The sequence below is a fragment of the Myotis lucifugus genome, unplaced genomic scaffold, assembly GCF_000147115.1.
Source record: "Myotis lucifugus unplaced genomic scaffold, Myoluc2.0 scaffold_137, whole genome shotgun sequence".
In the NCBI taxonomy this organism is placed as follows: Eukaryota; Metazoa; Chordata; class Mammalia; order Chiroptera; family Vespertilionidae; genus Myotis; species Myotis lucifugus.
Genome location: NW_005871185.1, coordinates 2,377,140 through 2,401,247, shown reverse-complemented (window position 1 = coordinate 2,401,247; position 24,108 = coordinate 2,377,140). Strand labels below are relative to the sequence as shown.

At 39.6% G+C, this 24,108-nt stretch overlaps 1 protein-coding gene across 1 annotated transcript in view; it reads left to right on the top strand.

The window, feature by feature from the left end:
* The window catches only part of BTLA (B and T lymphocyte associated), a 38,790-nt gene extending 15,103 nt beyond the window's left edge, over window positions 1–23,687 (top strand). Inside the window, exons 2-5 of the mRNA XM_023758701.1 lie at window positions 11,165–11,488; window positions 17,775–17,915; window positions 19,406–19,452; window positions 23,412–23,687. Of these exons, the coding sequence (XP_023614469.1) occupies window positions 11,165–11,488; window positions 17,775–17,915; window positions 19,406–19,452; window positions 23,412–23,687 (788 nt within the window). The remainder of the gene's footprint in view (window positions 1–11,164; window positions 11,489–17,774; window positions 17,916–19,405; window positions 19,453–23,411) is intronic.
* Window positions 23,688–24,108: the final 421 nt, after the last annotated feature.

Here is a 24,108-nt window from a genome sequence, read left to right as displayed (position 1 = left end):
ACCAAGGTCCATAAGTTTAGTACCTAATATTATCTTTTATATAAGTTATTATTTCTGATAAAATGCTGAAGGCTTTCTTTGATGCTGCTGTCTCCAGCTTCTAAGATATTCTCTTAGATTTTTCTGCCCTACTTTTCTTCTTGAAGTCACTGTGACCAAGGTGAAGAGCCTATCACCTCTGAAAGACAGGCCCACCTGTGTCAGGTAATTAGTGTCTTCCCAGGCCAGAGCTAGTCTCTACATTGACAACATAAAACATTGTTTTTTAGGTCTCATTGTATTGAAAGATAATTACACATTGGCCAACAAACTTTCCACCAGACACTCATTCTTGTCACATAGGGTGGGCATGACTCTGAATCCTCTGTCATGGGGAGGCAAACACAGTGCCAATAGGGTAGAATCACAAGGGGACATTTGTTACCTGGTAGGGAGGTACTTGGAAAGTACCGAAAGACAAATATTTTTTTTTACTTGACCAAGGCTGGCCTTGCTGGTAATGTACTAGTATTTCTGTAGGATTTCATCTCTCAGATAGAAGAACATTTTTCTCTGGGATATACTGCTTTTTCCATATTATATGTGTTTGCCTGATGAGTATACCCATTTTTATACATCACTGCTGATTCCTATGAAAGCAGTTGGAAACAACTATTCAGAGCGGAGGCACTTGAAGCAGATCTTCTGGGTTTCCATCTTGTCTCTGCTACCTACATGCCTTGTGACCTTGAACAATAACTCAACCTAGCCACGTTAATTTTATTCCAAATATATAATACCTGACACTTATTGTTTATTATGAGCAAGCAGAGTCAGCTATGGTGCTTTAATACTTTTAGGCAAAGCTATACTAGAATGACTGTTTCAAAACAAAACAGCTTCAGAATAACCCCAAACTAGATAAAGCCAAGAGATACATGGCTTGGTCTTAAATTGCTCAATACAACTACATTGAAAAGATAGTCTTCAAATTTCCCTCAAATAGATATATCACAAGCTGAGAAATTCTAGCACTAGAAGAATTTCCTTCAACATATGCTAAATTATAAAGCAAACCTAAAGGAAGGTTTTAAAGAGGAAATAATAATAAAAGTTGACTATAACAGTTCTCGCCGAACCGGTTTGGCTCAGTGGATAGAGCGTCGGCCTGCGGACTCAAGGGTCCCGGGTTCGATTCCGGTCAAGGGCATGTACCTTGGTTGCGGGCACATCCCCAGTGGGGGGCGTGCAGGAGGCAGCTGATCGAACTCTCTCATCGATGTTTCTAACTCTCTATCCCTCTCCCTTCTTCTCTGTAAAAAATCAATAAAAATATAAAAAAAAAAATAAAGTAAGCATTTTAAAAAAAAAGTTGACTATAACAGTTCTCTTAATTTTCTTGTTTCATAGTCTTTTAAGTAAAGGGAATAAATATGGAATTACACCATGTGTGTTCTTGGTGCGAAGTTAATTATTCCCAGTTCCATTTTAGCCAAAAAAAACCCTTTATATTATGTAAGTCTGTCTCTCTCTCTCTCTCTCTCTCTCTCTCTCTCTCTCTCTCTGTGTGTGTGTGTGTTTAGACTTGGAAGAGACACCTACTACTCTCAAAAGACCAGTATCAGACAATATGCACAGAAAAGAAAAACTTAAACTATTATTGCATACTGGTTCTATGTCTTTTATTTATATTACATTATATGTTTCTCAGGTAGATGTGGGTGAATATCTTCCATCTGACAATAGGGGCTGAGATTCAGTCAGTTTTTATTCTACCCATTAAGATTAATTTATAGGATTTTCTTAAACTAACAATGATCACTCTTTACAATAGAAACCCTGATTTTAACATATATATGTGTGCATCTTTCTTATTCATATTTCCCCAAGTATTTCCAGCATTTCTTGGAATATCTGATTTATGGAGTGGGTTGTTTTTTTTTACCACAGAGTTAAAGTAGTAAGTTTAATCAACATTACATAATACAATGTAATATTAGTGGTTCTGTATGAGGTGGAACTCCACACCCTCATCTCATGTCACCACATTTCTGATTTTGTGAGTCAATGGCTTTCTGATGCTGTGCATGTAATTCCCTGAGAGTGTCCAGGTGGATGCTCTCCCAGGATCTTTGATGGGTGATTACATGGCTGCTATTGCTGTACCTGGATCGGCCTTGGCTATGCTCAAGCCACTGCCTCAAGGGATCACTAAATCCACACCAATCTATAAGGGAAGAGGCACTGGTTTCTCTTCCCTGGTGGTCATCATAGCTCCTCTCCTATCCTCCACTCAAATCCTCTAGAAAGCAGATCAGACCACCTGCATCCTCTGAAGACCTATTTTCCTCCTGAGGCTGAAGAATTATCTCTTTCCATAACCCTCCTACCATGTGTCTGAAATTGGTTGATTGGTGATCTATCGTAGTATATCTGAAAGAAGCTAAACTCCTAGTTTATGTCATAGAAAATTATTAGCATATTATACCCTTTGTAGTCATTTCAGTTTTTCAAAAATTATTTGTTTACATTTTTTTATGCTCAACTCTAATGTTGTCTTAGCACCAGTCAGACATTCTGCATTTATTACAGGTGCTCATTTCGTTCAGTGAATATAATCATTTTGAACTTTCCATAATATGTAAGAATTTTTCAATGGAAAGATTTTTATCCAGTGGAAAGCTTGGTTGGGATTTTCCTCACGATAATAATCAAGACATATGGTCTTTAAAAAATAAGAAAAAATTGTATTTCATATAAGATTTGAATTACAAACTTTTTTAAAAAGAGCTAATAAGTTTCACAAATTATGTACCCTTTTTGGCTCCTGATGTACCTGCAGCTACACTTACTTGGCTGGGAGGTACTGGGCCAGGCAGTTGTTTGGGGCTGGCATGACTTCCTGATTGGTGGATGTGGGTATCTGGATGACCACAGCATGTCAATTATTAAATATTTTTAATATAAACCTGAGTCGACATAAATCAGGCCTTTCCACTCTGCGTACTCGTGAGGTCTAGTTTCTCTTTAGTGGTTAAAGCTTAACCACTGCAGGGCATGTTGAGGTGCATACATCCTCCACCTCAATGCCTTTGACTGGCCTCTCTAAGGGAGTTCAGCTGTGTCTGCTCTGTGTCCTTAGTACACAGAGAGCATTAGTCAGAGTTGTGGACAGATTTTTCTCTCCATGAAGCTGTCTCTGTTAAGTCTCAGGGTACATCATGCCATCTTACTTTTGAACCTTTTCTAAGGCTATCTCCTCGATAGAGGCAGGTACCATCCCACCAAAAAGGTTGTAGAGCAGATAGGAAGACAGATGCATAAACACATATCCTATATAATAAAGAGCTAATATGCTAATTAGACCAGATGGTGGAACGGCCTTCCAGAAAGACCTTCCAGGACAACCTTCCAGAATGACCAGTGGGCAGGGGCTGCTGTGAGGGCTGAGCCTCTTGCACAAATTTCATGCATTGGGCCTCTAGTTTAATTATAATAGAACTAGGGGCCTGGTGCACTGGGGGGGTCCCTCAGACCAGCCTGCCCCCTCTCACATACTGGGAGCCCTCAGGGGATGTCCTACTGACAGCTTAGGCCCGCCCCCTGCTCCCCTCCCCTTGGGGAGCAGGCCTAAGCAGCAGTCTGGCCTCCCTTTGTGGGAGGTGACCGGGCTGATCAGGGGAAGGCACCAGCCCCATCACCCCGCTGCTGCAGCCACTGCTAGTCACTGCAGCCACCAAGGCTCCAGTCCCTTCACCATGAAAAAATGACAACTTTCTTTAGGCATTTTCAAGATGTGTCTTTCGTAGGATATGACATTTCTTTCTTTCTTTCTTTTTTAATTTTATCCTCACCTGAGGATACGTTTCCATTGATTTTTAGAGAATGTGGAAGAGAAAGGGAAAGACAGAGAGAAACATCAAAGTGAGAGGCACACTTTGATTGGTTGCCTCCTGCATGAGCCTTGACCTGGGCCCCAGCCAGGAAGGAGCCTGCAACCTAGGTACATGCCCTTGGTGAGAATTGAACCCAGACCCTGCCATTGGCAGGCCAAGGCATTATCCACTGAGCCAAACCAGCTAGGGCAGGATATGACATTTATTAGCCCTCCAGCAGCAGACCTTTGTTTTTTTTCTCTCTAGGAGTGTGGTAAAAAACCCTAGATCACCTTTTTGGATTCTTATTACCCAAGTTACTAAGAATATTACCAGTGGCATACAGGGAGCTTAGCCAATGAGCGGTCAGAAAAAGTGTTTCCTCTGCAGTTCACACCAATCACTGGTCCGCCCTGCCCAGACCCCTCCGATCCTGGCTCCACCCCTGCCCAGGCCCCTGCCATCGCTGGCTCCGCCCCTGCCCCACTGCAGCCTCTAGCCAAGGCTGCAGGCCTGGGCAGGGGACCCCCAGACCCCTGCTTTGCCAGCTCTGCCCCTGCCCAGGCCACTGCCAGCCCCGGTTCTGCTCCTGCCTAGGCCCCTGCAATTGCCGGCTCTGCCCCCTGCCCCCTCTGATTGCCAGCTCTGGTCCTGCCCAGACCTGGGCAGGGAACCCCCAGCCCCCTCTGATTTCTGGCTCTACCCCTGCCCCCTCCAATCACTGGCTCCACCCCAGCCCCCTCCGATCGCTGGCTCTGCCCCTGCCCCCTCTGATCACCGGCTCTGCCCCTGCCCCCTCAGATCGCCTGCTCCACCCCTCAGCCCCCCCTCTGTCTCCCCTGCCACCTGCCTGGCCAACAGGCCTGGACACTTCAGCGGCGGGACTGAAGGGACTGGGCGCTGCCATCTTTGTGACAGAGTGATGGAGTGATGACTAATTTGCATATCACTCTTTTATTAGATAGGATGCTGTATATCACACAAAATAACATGGGACATTTGCCAAGGAGAATATCAAGTGTACTTGGGTTGCTGGAATATGGGGTGGTTTAGTTTGCATAAGGAGGCAGGGAGTAAATTTTATTGTGACATCTGAACATGTCCCTGTAAGCATTAAAGAGTCTCTGGAGGGTTTTAGGCAAAAAGTCCTGTGATTGGATTTTCATTTTATGAATACAAACTGACAGTAATGTAGAGAATGGATTGAAGTAGGGGGAGGGGAGCAAGGCCAAGTTTGGAATGTAGAAGATTAGTTGGTAAACTGTGACAATAACCCACATGGAGCAGAATAAGACACAAATGAAAGTAGTGGCATGAAAACAAAATTTTGCATGCTGAATCAAGTTACTTGGAGACTGATAAAATGGAACAGTAAAGGGGAAAGATATCAAGATGACTCCCAGGCTGCTAGGTAGGTGATGGTATTATACTATGATAATGGGAAGAAGACCAGATTTGCCCCAGGATGGAGTATGGGGCAGGAGGGAGTTCAATCTCCTCCTTGAAGCCTTTCTTGATTGCTCCAGCCACATGGGCTCTCTTCCTCTTTGAGATCTGAGGGCTTTGAGAGACTGTATAATCAAGATAATAAAAGAAAAATCTAATGGGAAAATTAAGGAGCAATGGCAGCCTCTTTCTGCATCCCCTTTGCACTAGAAACAGTCACATTACTAAATAAACTGTCATATAAACAATGAGATATTCACACCCCTGGTGTGGGCAGTACGGGGTACATTGTCTGTACAGAATTTAAAAACAAATAAAAGTTGGTTTATTTTTAATTATCACCATGTGCCAGCAATTCTCAATAATATCAGTGGTAGAATATTCTTCCCCTTAAAAATAATTTTGTTTTAAAGTTCTAAATAATTACTATGGTTACTGCTGAGTTTTAATAATATGTATGAAAGCTTCAAATTAACATATTTTTAGTACTTCCTCTTTGATAACCATTACATTCTATGCAGATAATAATGTGGTGAAGGCCTGAGGAACTAGGTGGAAGGGGGTAGTGGGGGAAAAATGGGGACATCTGTAATACTCTCAACAATGAAGATATTTTTTTTTAATTAAAAAAGGAAAATTAACTCAGAGAACTTCCCAGTTATAAAGTTAGCCCTGGACATATACAAATTCAGCTACATTTCAAGAGTGAATTCATAATGCTCAGAATCACTCAAGCTTGCTCCAGGCACAGTTGTATCTCCAGTCCCTGTGGTTCTCCACATTCCTGCGTTTAAACAGTAGATTTTAAAACACAATAATACCACAGTGATTATAGAGACAAAGACACAGAAAGTGAGAGGTTTTATTTCTTTCATTCTATGCAACCATTTTGAATATTTATTTGTTTAAAATTTGAAACAGTAAAACTGTACAGACTTTGAAGTATAATTTCATGAATGAACTAAAGTGCATTCATACATGAAATGTTTGGTTGATTAATATCTTTACAATTGAAATATATTCTTCTCTTTAAAGTGTTAATTATTTTTAAATTAAAAAATGAATGAAGAAAAAAACTTTATATTTAGTAATTACCTAAATTTCATCCTTTTTTAGCATTTCAGTTTTTAATATAATTCACTTATTAGTTACTAGAAAATTATTTATATAAACTAATATATCAGGCTATAACTAAAGAATTAAAGTTCACACCAGGTAGATATAAAATTATTAAGTAAATAGTACATTTTTACTTTCTTGAATTCTAACATTATTTTTCAAATATCTCTTAACTTGCATGGTTATATATACAAGTTCAGTAAAAATTATTCACCGGCTATGTGTCTTTTCATTTCATTTTATTATTTGTCTCATTTCACAATTATTTCCAAGAATATGTTCCCATATAGAAGAGGGGATTGTTAAAAATGTTCTCTGAGCATCAAATATGCCAGGTACAGCCTAGTCATGGGCTATACCCATTGTGATAATACAACAGTGATTTCCATGAGAATTCTTAAAAATTAATTCTTATTTTTGAAAGTATTACATATGCCCCCCTTTCCCCCTATTAACCCCTTCTAGCCTCCATAAGAAGTTTTAAAATGAGAAGCTTCCTAAACCTATAAAGACTTGGAAACGGATACTGTATCATTTGATAATTTGGGGATGGTTGAGGTTCCATCCTTTTACTGCATGTATTTAAATTATTTTTAGCATTGAGAATTTCCTACCACTAAATCTGAATGTTTGAGAAAAACAACAGGAACAATAATAGCAGGAACAACCATAACTAACATTGGCCTATAAACCCCAGCCACAAGCAAATGTGATCTTCATCTCTCTTCAGAAAATGTTTTGTTTTGACAGGACAAACCCACTGGGGTCAGGTTTGGATGTCCTGAGTGTCATAAGAGGGATATGCACAATTCAGGACAAGCAGCAAAGAAAAGTCAACATGCTTGTCAGGTGGAAAATTAAAATGGTGCCAATGAGCTCAGTGCATCATTCCTGCCCTGAAACATTAGTTTTTGTTTCAGAGACATGGGGAATATAATACCTTCTTTGTACAGAGAGAGTATTCTTGATGACTTTTAGAGAGTATGGCAAGCCTGTATTTATCTATTCATTCCTCCATTCAAGAAAAATTCCCATGATAGACAATGTGGCAGTCGATAATCCCCATCCTGCTGATAAGAATATGCAGGAACTGCAGGAGTGTTCCCATAATCCCATTGCAAGTCAGCGATGTGGTCAGCTCACTCTCTTCTCCACTCTGTACACTCCTCCCAAATATATAGTCAAAGAATGCTGGAACTACAAGGGATGATCAACTGTACTACTAGCACTGGGTGACAGCTCGATGGCTAAATGTAATATAACAGAAAGCGAGATTTACAAGTAACTTTATAGTGTCAGTCACACACTGAAGGAAGTGAAGTTGTGTATGTATTTTTGTGTGGGAGAGGGTGGTAAGTGATAATTTTCTTCTTTTTGCCATCCAATCCTTTTATTTTTATTTTAAAGAAATGGAATGCCAGGGAGCCTGGGTGGCTCTCTCAATATCACACAATGTTTTAGCATTTGAACAACCATGTTCAAATGAATATTCTAATTTTTAGCTATCTCCATGACCTTTATAAATATCTCAAAAGCATCAAGCTCTGTATTTTCTCATGGTTGATAAGCAAAATGTAAATTTCTCCCACATAATGCTATTCCATTTATTCTGAAGCAGCTAGTCTCCATGTCACTGTTTCAGAAAACCATGACCCAAGTGCATATCAATTCATGAATCTGCCATGAGATCCCTGCCCTCTCTGCCTTTGCCCTTCTATGACCTCCCATGCCCACTCACTGCTCTAATATCAAAGAGCTCCTGGTTCACCTCATAAGGTTCAGCTCAAACACAACCTTTCCATAAGCCTTGTTCCAATAGCCCCAGCAGAAGTGAATCTTCTGCACACCCACGCAAAGTTTTCACCTCTTTACCAGTGTTATTTTGTTCTCCCATTGGTCAAGTGTTTTTATTTTCCACTGGAAGGCATGCCCCATGCTGGCAGATACCATGTCTTATTTATTTTATTTTTTAAAATATATTTTATTGATATTTTACAGAGAGGAAGGGAGAGGAATAGAGAGTTAGAAACATCGATGAGAGAGAAACATCCATCAGCTGCCTCCTGCACACCTCCTACTGGGGATGTGCCTACAACCAAGGTACATGCCCTTGACTGGAATCGAACCTGGGACCTTTCAGTCCACAGGCCAATGCTCTATCCACTGAGCCAAACCAGTTAGGGCCCATGTCTTATTTATTTATAAGAGATCCCTCTGAGCCTTCCTTTCAGCCCAGGTGAGCTTGAAGAAAAAAGAGTGGTAGATAGTAAACTTATTTCAGAGAAGATACTCTGTTGTTAATTAATCTTGTCTCACAAATGGAATGGTAAGTTCCTTGAGGGAAGAAAGTCTTTGTCACTCTGGCTGGGTTGCTCAGTTGGTTGGGGTGTCATCCCTACACCAATAGCTTTTGGTTTCTATTTCTGGTCAGGACACATACCTAGGTTTCAGGTTTAATCCCTGGTTCCTGCACATTTGGGAAGCAACCAATGGATGTTTCTCTCTCTCTTTCTCCCCTTCCCCCTCTCTCTCTCTCTCTTTCTCCCCTTTCCCCTCTCTCTAAAATCCTATCTAATAATAGACAAACATGGTAATTGACTGTACCTTCGCTATGCCTCCCATTGGCTAATCGGCATGATATGCAAATTAACTGCCAACAAAGATGGCAGCTAATTTGCATACTGCAGGCAGATCCTGCTGCGCCGCCCCGCCTGGGGCTGGCGGCAGCACGATCCCCAGCTGCTGGCCGCCCCAGCGGGAGATCCTGGCCTGCCGTGTGTGGGGCAGGGAGGCAGGGTGGCCGGCAGTGAGATCTCACGCCACTGCCTGCCCAAGTGCGGGATCCGGGCCTGTCCTTTATGGGGCAGGGTGGGCGGGGTGGGTGGCAGCGCAATCCCCGCCCACCCCAGCGCGGGATCCGGGCCTGTCGTGTGTGGGACGGGGTGGGCGGCAGTGGAATCCTGAGCCGCCGCCTGCCGCCTGCCGCAGCACAGGATCCGGGCCTGCCCTCTGCGACCAGGGGAGATGGGGCAGACACCGCAGGATTGGGTGTGCCATTTGCCACCAGGGGAGCTGGACTAAGCCAACAGGTGGTTATCTCCCAAGGGGTCCCAAACTTTGAGAGGGCACAGGTTGGGCTGAGGGACCCCCCCTCCCACCAGTGCACAAATTGTTGTGCACCGGGCTTCTAGTCAATAATAATAATAAAAAAAATATCCTCCCATGAGGATTAAAAAAAGAAATTTTTGGAAAAAGAAGGCCTTTGTCTATAACTATCGTGTCGTTTTTCACGATGCTGGCACAGAGTTATGGGCTCCATAAACTATGATTGACTTATCCCAGTAAATGAAAAGGGAACTTAGGAGGCTGAGAGAGCCTATTAACTTAGGGAGAGCATCGGACTTCTGGAAACAAAGGTTTCACTTGGTCTTTCCGCCTCTGCCTCCTTGCTTTTTTGTCATAAGTCTAACCACATCTAGGTCGGTACTTCCTTTTGCTAAATTATCTTACCCTTTCTCTTCAATTTTTTGAAAACCTCATTCTCATAACTTCACTTTTAGTTTGCTTTCATTTTTATTCTGAATTTTTGGAAGCAACTGAATTGGAAAGCCTTATTGTGCACTTATTTGAGATCTCAGAGCACTTATAAATACAGGGTGTCCCCCAAAAATGTATACACACTTTGAATGATTATAAAGTCAGTGTTTATTAACATACAGTTCATTTTCTAAATTAAGTGAGTTATCAGCTGTTAAAGTGTGTATACATATTTTTGGGACACCCTAATTATAAATATTCAGAGCTTCTAAAAGTTCTTTACAGGTTTCTTGTCTCAATCTGATTCCCGAAAACTCAATCAGGTAATACTTACTCTGAGCAAGGATTGATGATATGTGAGCAGAAATTATGGTGACAGGTTTATCAGATGTTAGGAAATAGCTAAAAACGAGCATATTTTTATACCATGCTGCCAAGGGTATAGAAAAAAAGTGAAAAATTATGCTAGGTAGAGCAGTATAGGGAATGTGGGGCCATAATAATATACATCAGTGATTTTCAACCTTTTTCTTCTCATGGTACACATAAACTACTGAAAATTCTGTGGCACATCTAAAATACATTTTTTGTTGATTTGACAAAAAATAGGTATAATTCTGATTCATTCACCCCAGATGGCTATTGTTGTGTTGGCTGTCATTATATTTTTGAACAAGCTAAGGGAAAAGAGGTCAATGCTTCTGACTAAATAGTCAGGTATTGCATGTTTTAAAAATTCTTGTGGCACACCAGTGTACCTACCGCGGCACACCAGTTGAAAATTGCTGATGTGTATTGTTTTTGTTGTAAGAAGTAAATGCGTTAAAATACTTATGTGTTTTAAACAACCCCTGGAATATAATAAGTAATTGACTAAAAAATGCTGTTATTATTTGCTTTCTATTAAAGTAGGTATACAATAATAACAATAAGTAACAATAAAAATATATACTTTTATAATAAAAATATTTTGGAAATTTAGGAAATTATTGAATACTTGAGGGAATTATTTATTTATTTTTTTCAGCAAATATGTATTATGTGCTACCACATGCCAGACACTCTGCTAGTGAGGGTCAATTACTGAAAATGTTATCTCAAAAAATTATAGCATGGTGCTTAAGAAATCTTTGGCAGAGACCGTTGAAGTAGCAAAGGTCTGGTCTTTCCAGGACAGATTTGATTTTAATCTTGTTTTTATCTTTCAGGAGAAAAACCATGTGAAACACAACTTCGTGTTCAGAGGGAGTCAATGCAGAACGTCTATGCAGGGGACCCATTTCAACTGGAATGCCCTGTGGTATACTGCGCTGGCAGACCTAACGTGACCTGGTGCAAGTTGAATGAAACCCAGTGTTTGCCTCTGGGGGCTAGCAATCGGTTACACATGGAATGGGAACACAGACAGAATACTTTCATTTTTATTCTACATTTTGATCAAGCATTGCCTACTGACAATGGATCATACCGCTGTTCTTTGAATGTTTCATCTGTACTCTTTGAAAGTCACTCAATAGCTGTTAATGTGATAGGTGAGTTCTAGACAATGAGACTAATATTTTTCTCATCATGTTTCAAGGAAAAGGAGAACCCAGATTCTTAAGTAATTGTGTTAGACACTGAACTTATAAAACATTAAAATGGTGCTATACCTCATAGACTGAAACATGTATGCACATGTGTGTGTGTGTAGGTATATGTGTGTTTTGGGGTGAGTGAGTTAGAGAAGAGTAGAAAAATATAATAAAATTTATTGTTTTGCCTTAAGGAAGAATAAAATTTATTTGGTAAGTCCAAAAGTAGATCTCTAAAATGTGGGGAAAATTACAAAGTGAATACCAATAGTAGTAGACAGTTTTCTATTCTCTGTCCTTGTTTACTTTTTCTTTTATTTTTTCTTCCATATTTCTGTCCTTGACTTTTACTGATAATGATTCCTTGAAGTTATGTTTGTAGTGGTAAGAAAATTATACATTTATTAATAAATACTTGAAGTTATGTTAATAGTTCATGTTTGCACAGAGGGCAAACAGCACACAAATAACCTGACTCCCTGATAAGTTTTAAGAATAGTTATAGAGTTAGCTGTCTCCACAGAGTCTCTCCAGAGGATCGCAATAGGCTCAAACTACAGAGGAAAGACAGGTTGAGATTAAATTGGGCAAAACTAAACTGAATGAAACACAGAAAATAAAAAAGAGGATTGGGGGACAGGAAAAAAAATTTGGTTTAAAGTACTCTCAAAGCTAATATCATACTTATTGGTGAAAGATAAAGCTTTTCCCCTAAGAAGAAGAACAAGACAAGGGTGTATGCTTCTATTCAACACTGAACTGGAATTTCTAGCCATAGCAACTAGGCAAGAAAAAAACAACACTATCCAAATTGCAAAGGAAGAAGTAAAAATATATTTTCACAGATGACATGATATTATATAGAGAAAATCCTTTAAAATCCTCAAAAACTACTAGAGCTAATAAATTAATTCAACAGTTTTATTAACAACAGAAAAATAGTAGTATTTCTATCTTCTAGCAATGAGCTATCAATCTGAAAAAGAAATTAAGAAAGAATTCCACTTAGATTAGTATAAAAAAGAATAAAACATGTAGGAATAAATTTAACCTAGAAAGTACAATATTTTGGTGCTAGTTGCAACCCTGAGACTCTGCTTTTGCAAATTTGGGGTCAAACTGAATGCTAGTTGCCTGTGACCATCTGTGCACTGGTTTATAAACCTCTTTAGAATGGAGGCTGTGTCTCAAACATCTTTGCTTCTCTACAAATAGATGGCATAGTGTCTGGCACATAGTGGATGGTTCAATAAAGATTACTTTGTAAATGAATTAAAAAACATAATCTATGGTAAGTGAAAAAAAACGCCTTTAACAACCTGGAGAAGCCTATATTGAGGATGTATGGAATTAATGCTTTCTGGAGAGAATTGTACTATTAATTTACATAATAAGATAAAATTCTAAAATTTTAAAGAAGTAGTATATATTTTTTAACTGGCAAAATAAATGCGAAAAATAAGCAAAACTTGCCCTAGCTGGTTTGGCTCAGTGAATAGAGCATTGGCCCTCAGACTGAAGGGTCCTGGGTTTGATTTTGGTCAGGGGCATGTACCTTGGTTGCAGCTTTGATCCCAGCTCCAGTCAGGGCGCATGCAGGAGGCAACCAATTGATATGTCTCTCTCACATTGATGTTTCTCTTTCTGTCTCTTCCCTTCCCTTCTACTCTCTATCTATAAAAATAAAAGCAAAATTTGCCCTAGCCAGTGTACCTCAGTGGTTACAGCATCAGCCCAGAGTCACAGGTTCAATTCTGGGCAAGGACACATACCTGGGTTGCAGCCAATTGATCTCTCTCTCTCTCTCTCTCTCTCTCTCTATCTATCTCTCTTTCCCCTTCCACTCTCTCTAAAATGTCAATGGAAAAAAAAATCCTTACCCAGCCTTGGGTAAGGATTAACAAGAACAACAACAACAAAAAGAAAAACTTACAAAAATGTTACTTCCTGGGTGATATTAATTATACTGTTAAATGTAAAATAAGCACTACTAGGTAATTTATATAATGTATATTCATGTAATATATAAACAAAATTAAATATAGTGACATCAAGTCCACCTCCCTTGGAAGACAGCCTTCTTGTAAGATTTAGTCTTTCCTTGCGAGACCAGTCCACTTCTGTACAAGAGAGAGGACTTGAGCCAAATGTCTCTCCCATATTTGGGTCTTTCCTTGACCACTCCAGATGGTTGTGCAGTTGGTAAAGTGCCTGTTCTAGGGAATCAAGTCAAGGCTAAAATTAGGATTAATAATCTGTCTCTATAATAATCTGTCTCTCCTGTGGAGGAGGGAGCTTAACTTCAGAGGAAAAGGGAGGCAGCAGCCCCTCCTATACCCTGTGCCCTGAGGAGATGTGCTTATTATTAGGATCCTATTGGGACAAAGAATATGAAGGATGAAGTGGCCTAAGAGCTAAGGAGGAGACATTAAAGGCCCTTTAAATTTCTCTTTGAAGACTTCTACTCTCCTAATTTCCTTTTCTCCTTCCTTTCTTTTCATTTCCTTTATTTTTTTTAAAAAAAACATGTTTTTTATTGATTTTTAGAGTGATAAGAAGGGAGAGGGTTAGAGAGATGGAAGCATGATGAGAGAGAAACATCGTCAATCGGCTGCCTCCTGTATGCCCTGTACTGGGAATGGAGTCCACAACCCCGTCATGTGCCCTGACCCAAATCAAACCAGTGACCTCTTGGTTCCTGGGTCAATGCTAAACCACTGGGCCAGTCTCACTTCTTTTATTATCACTCTGTTAATTAATACTCCTGACCCCCATTGGGAATTCCCCAGGACTTTTCTTTGGCCTTCTATTTTTGTCTGTCAACAACCTTCCACTCTCCCATGTGTTGCCTCCTACAGCTTCTCTGATCATCTCAGATTTTCATTATCTTCCTCCTAAATGATTTCAATTTATTGTATGACTTCCTCTTCTTTAGTGTTTTCCAATTTTTGTTCATTTCAGCCTAAAATCTTCCTGATAAACTTATTTTTTCTAATAAACTTTGTTCATAATCCCAATCATTTATTGTGTCCCCTGCAGAGCATCCCCAGCACTTATAACATTGGGCTCAAGGTTGTTACCCAGCATTCAAAGCCTTCCACAGTGAATCTCCACCTATCTTTCTGGGTTGTGTCTGGATTCCATAAAGAAACGCTCAACTCCAGCCTAACAGCCCTACTTGCCATTGCCATATCTTCACCACGGTCCTTCCAATGCCGCTGTCACCACTCATGTGACCCCCATGCATCTGCCTCCATCTATCAAATTCTACCTCTTCTGTCAAGACCAGCTTATTTCTCAAGTTCTTAATGAAAACTTTCATGTTCACCCTTGAGGAAGTGATTTTCTCTCTCTCTCTCTCTCTCTCTCTCTCTTTTAAAAATATATTTTATTGGTTTTTTACAGAGAGAAAGGGAGAGAGATAGAGAGTTAGAAACATTCATCAGCTGTCTCCTGCACACCCCCCACTGGAGATGTGCCCGCAACCAAGGTACATGCCCTTGACCGGAGTCGAACCTGGGACCCTTCAGTTCGCAGGCTGACACTCTATCCACTGAGCCAAACCGGTCAGGGAGGAAGTGGTTTATCTTTTCTAGCCGCTTTTATGCTATTGAAGGTCTGTGCCTCTCAATTATCACACATCCCCTGGTACTAAAATAATGTGTGGATATATCTTTTATTCCATCAAGGATTATACTTTCCTGGGAAGCAGGAACTGTGTCATAATTCTTTGGGTCATCCTGCTACCTTGAAAAGTAAAATAAATTATTTAATAACTGGCTTTTAACTGAGTGGAATTTTCCTTTCATGAAGTTATAAAAGCAAACAACAGGAAAGGGTCAAGGAAAAATTCCTTATCTTCTATACCTGGAAGTATTCAGTGAACTAAGTACAAGATGAGGAGAAAACTATACTTTGAAATTATATTTAAGAATCATGCTTTTTGTAAATATATTTGGATGTATTATGAAAAAAATATTTCCTTTTCTTCCTTTGAAATATCTTTCTTAGGGGATATTGGAAAATTTTCTATTTTTGTATCTGATTCCTGTTTGCTTTTTAAAAAGTTGTTGAATTTATCAAGATGACATTGGTTAATAAAATTATGTAGGTAAATAACACTGCAATAAACATTAGGGTGCATATATTCTTTTGAATTAATGTTTTGGGTTTCTTTGGATATATTCCCAGAAGTGGAATCGCTGGGTGGCAGTTACATTTTTAATTTTTTGAGGTAACTCCATACTGCTTTCCACAGTGGCTGCACCAATTTGCATTCCCACCAACAGTGCACAAGGGTTCCCTTTTTTCCACATCCTCGCCAACATTATTGTTTGTTGATTTACTGAGTCTCACTTGCTTTTTATGTTCAAGTTAAGAATTGGTCTATGTAATAACAGGGATGAAGAAAGAAGGGGCTTGGACACTGTTGGGAACTATTCTTCCAGAATTAACCAAGGCACGTTGCAGAGCAAAGTCCCAGAGGAAAAGTTGACAGAGCTGGGGAACAGTCACTGGAACATACAATGGCCTGCAACTCCATCCTTCCCAATCTGCCCTTGCTCAGTTCCTGATTAGGAAGTTTGCAAAGACAAGTGATCATTGTCTTAGGAAAGTGCAGGTGGTATGAGTAGGCAGGAAGTGAGAGGGACTATCTTTGTTTGAGAATGAGTGCTCAACTTGTCATCAAAAGCATTCTTTCCTTGTGGCCTTCCACACTCACTTGGAACACCTGCTGAGTGTGTGTACAGTGGCACAGTGTTGTTATTCTCGGTACCAGAAGATGTCATACAGGTTGTATTGTGTCCTTATCCTTAAGGAATGAGGAAGAGGGAATCAGAGCAGACAGATGAAGGTTGTGACATATTTACTCAGTCTTTCTTTGAGCCTGAAAATCAACCCAGTAATTTCCTTTGTGTCTATGATCTCAGAGTTACTCGCAAATTACACAAACTGGATCCTTTTACTGGATTATTGGATTCGCTGTTAATATGCAAATGTAGGAGTCATCTCAGATACTAGCTCTGACTTTAGACATACCTGATATACACCCGCATTCTTTTCACAATCAAATTCAAAACTTACCTTGTTTTTCTATTTCAGCAGGGACTCGAAATAACTCAGAACATCCTCTAATAAGTAAGTATCAATCTAGTTAAATAAAATTAAGGGAACTAGATTGTTTGATGGCTGGAGAAACAATAAAAGTTGGATCTTCTTAATTGAATGGATTTGTTTGTATTAGGTTATCTGTTGTGGGAACCTTCGTTCTTATTCCTATCCACACCCCTCTCCCAGACAGCTGTGTCTGCAGCTGCAGCATGAATAATACAACATTTGTTACCACTCTGAATTTTCAAACCACATTATACCCAGTTCCAGTAGCTCCTATAACCCCCCAGAAACAAGAATATGGGGAAGCTAAAATGTAACTATATTAATACATTTAAAAATAAAGCTTTTCTGCATAAAAAATTAAGACAAGTATGAAATTAAAGATGTATTATGCATTCTGATATTTTTATTCTGTAATGTTTAATTTTTAAATTTTATTTTTGATCAATTAAATTATTTCATGAGCCAAAAATAAGTTGCACCCTACCATGGATAAACATGGCCTTAATGCATGTTAACATTGATCAAAAGTAATGAGCACCAGCTATATGTCCAGCAAACCATATCTGAAGATGTCAAAAATATCTGGAGATACCAAAAGTATTTGGTATTTGGAGATAATAAAGAGTTATGAGACAATTAAAAGGCATTGTGTTAATGGAACTTGAATCAAGTATCAGAAAGATGTTAACTTGAGTCCCAATTGCGCTCAGTATCTGTCTGACCTGGGGCAAGTCTTGGAACAATAAAACTCTTCTCAAGGCATAGGCTAGATAAAAATAATGGCTTTATTATTTTTCTTAAGTTATAAGTATGAGTTAAATAAGATAATGTAAAGGAAAGGGCTTGGTGAAGTGTTTTCTGAGAGCTTTATGGATGTTGTTTTACAGGAGATTAACCTGAGCAGAATGAAGGATAATTGTTGCAAAAAATAAATAAATTTTAACCTAGAACCACCAACATATGCTCAGCAATAAAGCAAGAAGTGAGAGAGGACTAGTGCTTGGGATTCTTGGGGAAGGGAAATGGAGGCATCTTCTTTCTTCAAGTTCTAACAATGCAGAGGGTGTTGCCGATCCTAATATGCTTCAGATTTCCTAACTGTCTTTAGCATTGACTGACATTTCAGATACAACCAGTGCTGCAAGACCACCCTTCAAGAACAAGATGGAGGACACACCATTGGTCCTTTATTGTTTGCTTCCTTTGGGAGGATTGTTTCTACTCATTACCTGTTTCTACCTATTCTGCTGCCTGAAAAGGCACCAAGGTGGGTTCCATCTTCCCTCTACTGCTCTGTGCCACACATTTAGGGTTCAATTACTAGGACTGATATACTTGTAGTTGGTTTCTGTTGTTTTCTTTACCAACATTTTGCAACAAACCATGGGTAATGCTTTCCTGGAGAACAACTCATCCTCCCACCAAAAAGCCTCATGGATTAATTTAGGTTCGCTCTAGTCATGGTGAGACATGCTCACCACAGCACAGCCAAGCGTTGTGGTAAGGAGGGAACATTGCTGAAATTTACTCATTCTACTTGAGTCAATCTTTGGTCTGTGCGGGAAGCTTTTTTAAATGTTCAGCGTGTTGAAAGGGAGGTTGAAAATAATCTCTTGGCATGTCTGATTTGAATTAGTTTGTCTCATTCTCCTTTTCACACCACACCACACCCTGCCAGTCACACATGCCCTTGTCTATTCGAAGGCCCACTGTCCTCAGAGAAAATTCATTTGCTTGCATTTTCTGTTGCCATTACAAACACATGCTTGAACTGAGCCCGCACTCAACAATCGTAATAAAAATGTGGGGTTTGCATGATGGAGGAAGTGTGATACATTTTGAACCATGCCTTTCTGCTTTTGTAAGAATTCCATCAATGTCACGAGGGAACACTTAAACACATAAGAGACAGATGTATGGAGAATTCTGATCTAGCTCTGGTCTGAACAACTCTATTCTTTCTCTCTCCTTTGTTCCTCTCTGCCATCTACTCCCATCCCTTTTCCCACAATAGCAGCCACAGTGTAGCCATAGAAACTAAGTCATACAAAGAAACCCTTATTTCTGCCATAAGAGAAATCTTTGTCTGGGCAGAAATGTTTCTGGCATTTTCCACTGAGGACTTCTGGAGCCCAGAACCTCCTCAGAATCCTGAGAGAGTCTTCTGTAACCCCAATTCCACATCCACAACTCCCAGGATCTTTCCATTGTTCCTCTCCAAGCTTCACCACGTTTTCTGAAGCTGTTGGGACCTCTCTCAGATCTCAGGAAGAGTCGGGGGTAAATCCTTTTATTTCCCACATCCAAAGTGAACTTGCAGGTAGGAAGTTCTATGCAGGTGACCAGACAGCCCTGTGTCTGGCACTGAGTATAGATTGTCCGCAAACTAGGATTTCCAACCTTTCAAAAGTAATGTCCCAGATGCTATCTCTGCCTCTGAATAAATATGTCGGAGGGCTCTCTGGAGTGAGAAGTGAAGAAAATGGGGCAGCATGAGCTCACAAAAATGAGTTTGTGCGCTGTGCTAGACACAGCAAATAAACAAGCCAAACTAACAATAATGCTCTCACTGGTATGCAAGTGGGTGGGAATGTGTAGAGCGGCATTCCACCTCTGCTCTAGGGACTGAATTTCAAGTAAGCAGTCTGATTCCAGAATCCACATTCTTACCACAACCCTCACTTACAGGGATTTGGGGAAAAAATTTGTGTTGTTCTTTACTCCTTTTAGTTTCTTATTTTTCTTTTTGAATTCCAGGGGAACAAAAGGAGCCTTCTAATACACCAGAAAGTGGAATTAACCTGGTATGTTCACCGTATCTGTTAAAACAAATGCAATCTATGTTATTTCATGTTAACATTTATATTTTTATTTGAGTCTCTATAACACTCACCATGTGCCAGACATATCCCAAGTGCTATATATATTGATTTACTTAAAAATTTGATTATTTTAAATCCACCTCCATTTGCAGCAGAGATTCCTCAGGATTAACAAGTCTCAGACTAAGTTGGGTTTTTTTTGTTTGTTTGTTTGTTTGTTTTGTTTTTTGGGTGTTTTTTTTTTTTTTTTTTTTGAAGAGCCTGGTTGGCAGTACAGGCTCAAAACAGAAAAGTCAGAGACTGAACCACAGATCGTGGCTCTGCTCTTGGCCAGTTGTGTGACTTCAGGCTATTCATTTATCCACACAAATACCTTAAAGTCCTTCTGGAAGAGAGTTGAGACTTAATAAAGGAATGAACCATAAATAACCTCATAAAATGAAATATGATTGCTTCATAAATCACACCAGCAGATAAAGAAGCCTGGCGGAAGTTGGAGCTACTATGCAAAAGTCTCTCATATGTGTGTGGGCTCATCAAGGAGGAGACCTCCCAGACAAAGCAAAGATGTTTTGGAGGCAATGCCAAGTTTTCCGACAAGTTCTTAAAATATAAACTTGAGTCTTCATTTTTGGGTTCAATATTGTATAAATATTGGAACTCGAAAAAGAATGTAAGATGGGGTGATATATTTCTGAAAAATTTTTTTTATTAAACTCTTTGTTGAAAAGAAATACTGCCCTGGCTGGGTGGTTCGGTGGTTGCAGCATTGTCCTGGACACCAAAAGGTTACAGGCTGGGTGCTAATTACAACTCCACAGATCCATAAGGGACACACTCAGGGGGCAGACTCAGTGAGCACCAAAGCCCCACTGAAGCAAGTCTTGCCCCATAAGGGTGTCTTCAGCACAGAAGTTCTCCCACCGTAGACACAGCTGATTCTCACAGCCAATTGGCCTGGAGGTCAAATACTCCCAGTGTTACCTACAACAATCAAGGCTTAACTACAACTAGTCTGTGCACAAAGACCACAAGGGGGTGCACCAAGAGTGTCTAACTCAGGTAATTGGGACACTTAGCACAGAAAGCCATTCTATCGACACAGCGAAGCATAAAAAATGCCAAGACCAAGAAACAAGACACAAATGACAGAAATGGAGGAAAGCAAATTACTGGATATAGAGTTCAAAACCACACTTTTTAGGTTTTTCAAGAATTTTCTAGAAACCGCCGATAAATGTAGTGAGATCCTCAAGAAATCTAGTGAGACCCTCGATGTTGTGATAAAGGACCAACTAGAAATTAAGCATACACTGACTGAAATAAAGAATATTATACAGACCCCCAACAGCAGACCAGAGGATCGCAAGAATCAAGTCAAAGATCTGAAATATGAAGAAGCAAAAAACACCCAACCCGAAAATGCCAAGAGCAAAAGACAAAGAGAGAATCCTAAAAGCAGCAAGAGAAAGACAGTCAGTTACCTACAAGGGAGTACCCATACGACTGTCAGTTGATTTCTCAACAGAAACTTTGCAGGCCAGAAGGGAGTGGCAAGAAATATTCAAAGTGATGAATACCAAGAACCTACAACCAAGATTACTTTATCCAGCAAAGCTATCATTCAGAAGTGAAGGTCAGATAAAGAGCTTCACAGATAAGAAAAAGCTAAAGGAGTTCATCACCACCAAACCAGTATTATATGAAATGCTGAAAGGTATCCTTTAAGAAGAGGAAGAAGAAGAAAAAGGTAAAGATACAAATTATGAACAACAAATACACATCTATCAACAAGTGAATCTAAAAATCAAGTGAATAAATAATCTGATGAACAGTATGAGCTGGTGGTTATAATAGAATCAGGGACATAGAAAGCGAATGGACTGACAATTGTTGGGGGGGAAAGGGGTGTGGAGGGTGCGGGAAGAGATTGGACAATAATCGTGCACCTATGGATGAGGACAGTGGATGGGGAGTGAGGGCGGAGGGAAGGGTGGGAACTGAGTAGAGGGAAGTTATGGTGGGAAAAAAGAGGAACCAATAAAATAATCTGAACAATAAAGATTTAATTAAAAAAAAGAAAGGGTGCCATATTAGATCTCTGAGACTGACTACAAATTTCTTAAAAAGGCACCTGTATGGGAACCATGGAATAGAAATCCAAAGTAGAGAAAGGAACTGGTAAACACTTGGCAGACACATATAAAAGCCAGAGTTCTCATCTTATTCCAGAATGGTCCTTTAAGGGTATAAAAGTGCTGGTATACTAAAAACCACTAACTTGTACACTTAAAAAGTGAATTTTAAGGTACAGTGGGGCCTTGACTTACGAGTGTCCCGACTAACGAGTTTTTTGAGTTACCAGCTGTCTCTCAGCCGATTTTTTGCATTGAGTTGATAGAGTAATTTGAGTTAACGAGCTCGGTCTCGGAACGAATTAAACTCGTAAGTCAAGGCCCCACTGTATACAAATTATGTCTCAACACGTTTTTAAAAGTGTGTTGTAAACTGGACAGTGCCATACAAATACAGAGTAGGAAAGCTGCTTCAACATTTGCCATCTCTGCCCACCACAGCAAGGTGCACCCACCTTGTGCATCCACCCTTTGATGAGGTGCCCACAGGGTAAGTTCAGCCACAGAGCACCACGTTTTCTTTACCCCACTCATTCTAACTGTTTTCCATGGAAATGAGACATGTTTTGGAAAGAAGCCAGGTAACAGTCGACAGACACAGATTGAAAAATTCAACAGAGAACTTGATATATTGAATATTTATGTCTATCAGGTCACATGGCAGTCTTCTTCTTCACCGCTCCTCCGTAGACTTTAACCAGGCTCCTTTGCGTGAAGGTTGGAGCACTTTTCATCTGAGCTAAGAGACAGGGACAAAGGGACATTGAAAACAATCTCTAATGCTCTCCGTCATCCAGCCTTAGTGTTATTTCCTGGGCAGACACCTCATCAGAGGGAGGCAGTGTACTCAGCAGTTACCACCTAGTTTTTCAGGCCCACACATGCTTGTGTGGTAGAACTCTGCTGAGGAGAAGTGGATGGACCACTGCACACATAGCAGTGAAAACAACATAGGGCCATATGAGGCATGTAGACTATCAAAAACTGTGGACCTGATACCTTAAAGCAGTTAGGCCAAAGTTCAAGAACATGAATGACAATTTTGGGATTTAAAATTTGAAATAAGATGACATCTTCATTTTTACCAGTTGAGTCCCCCTGTATAACTAGGAATTGCAAACAAATAATTGAAAAGAGTGAAAAATATCAGGATCCATTTACTCTCTGTTTCCATAAGTTCACCTTTTTTACAGAAGCTTTCTGTAAGATATTTTACTCTATTTGAAAGCGTAAGAATTTTCTTGTGATATAAATAACAATAGAAATATTTTAAACTTTTCCTAAGCTTTGCTCCCCCCAAAATAAAACCCCAGCAAAGTTTCAATTCCAGGTATTAAATTATAATACTATATCTTGGATAAATCATAATATTTATTTTTTCTGCACCTTAGAGGGTATCTGTTCTGCTTTATCTTTAATAATTTTATTCTAAACCATATAAATACTGTCCATTATGTTGTAGGTTGCCTGAAGTCCCTGAGAAATATTTGGTGCTTTTTTCATAAATTTGGGCTCCACTTTTCATCTTGAAGAGGGATTTAAAAGTGTTCTGTGGTCTCAAAAGTGTCCAATAATATAGCACAAAGTAACTATTTGGGACGAACATAGTGGTCCTTAAGCTTTTATCCTTTAATAAGGAAGAATATGTTTTAAAAAATAAATGTCAACAGCATATGTGAGGAAAAGTTTATTATTTCTCCCCATGTACCGTAGAAGGACTCAATTTAGCCTGCACTTATAGTTTGCTAATAAATATGCACCACCACATCTTAAAATTATAATTAAAGCAATTTTTTTCTCTTGTAGGTTGATGTTCCTTGGCCCTTTAGACGTGAGCAAATTGAAGTGGACACCAGACAAAATCCCCAAACACTGCCATCAGAAACTGATGTTTATGATAATGACCCCTGGGTCAGTGTCCAGGAAGAGTCTGGGGTTTATTCTAACCCACGTCTGGAGGAAAACAAACAGGGCATTGTTTATGCTTCGCTGAACCACTCTGTCATTGAAATGAACTCAAGGCAGGCAAGAAATGTGAAAGAAGCACCTACAGAATATGCAGCCATATGTGTGAGGAGTTAATTCTCGCCCCGCTCTCCCACCAGTGGTCACTGGATGATCAGCATGTCCATACCATTACTTGAGACCTACAGAATGTCAAATGATATTCCTTGACCTGAGAAGATTCACTTTCAGGGGGGCATGTTGGAGCTTGGATCTTAAAGGTCATTGGGACAAATGACTAAGTTCTGCCACAAAAATTTTTTGGAGCATTTTATGTTATTGCCATGAACAACATCTTCTCTCCAAAACGGAGTGATATCATGAATAGCAGTGTAGTAGAACATTTAAACTTAGCTACATTTTACCCAATATATAAAATTAATATTTTCTTTGGAGCTGTCAGAAACGCATGTAGGGAAGAGAGATATGTGTTATCTGCATCAGTTCACTACACACTCTTGAAAAAGAATGTCCAATTTAACTAACCATAAATATGGAA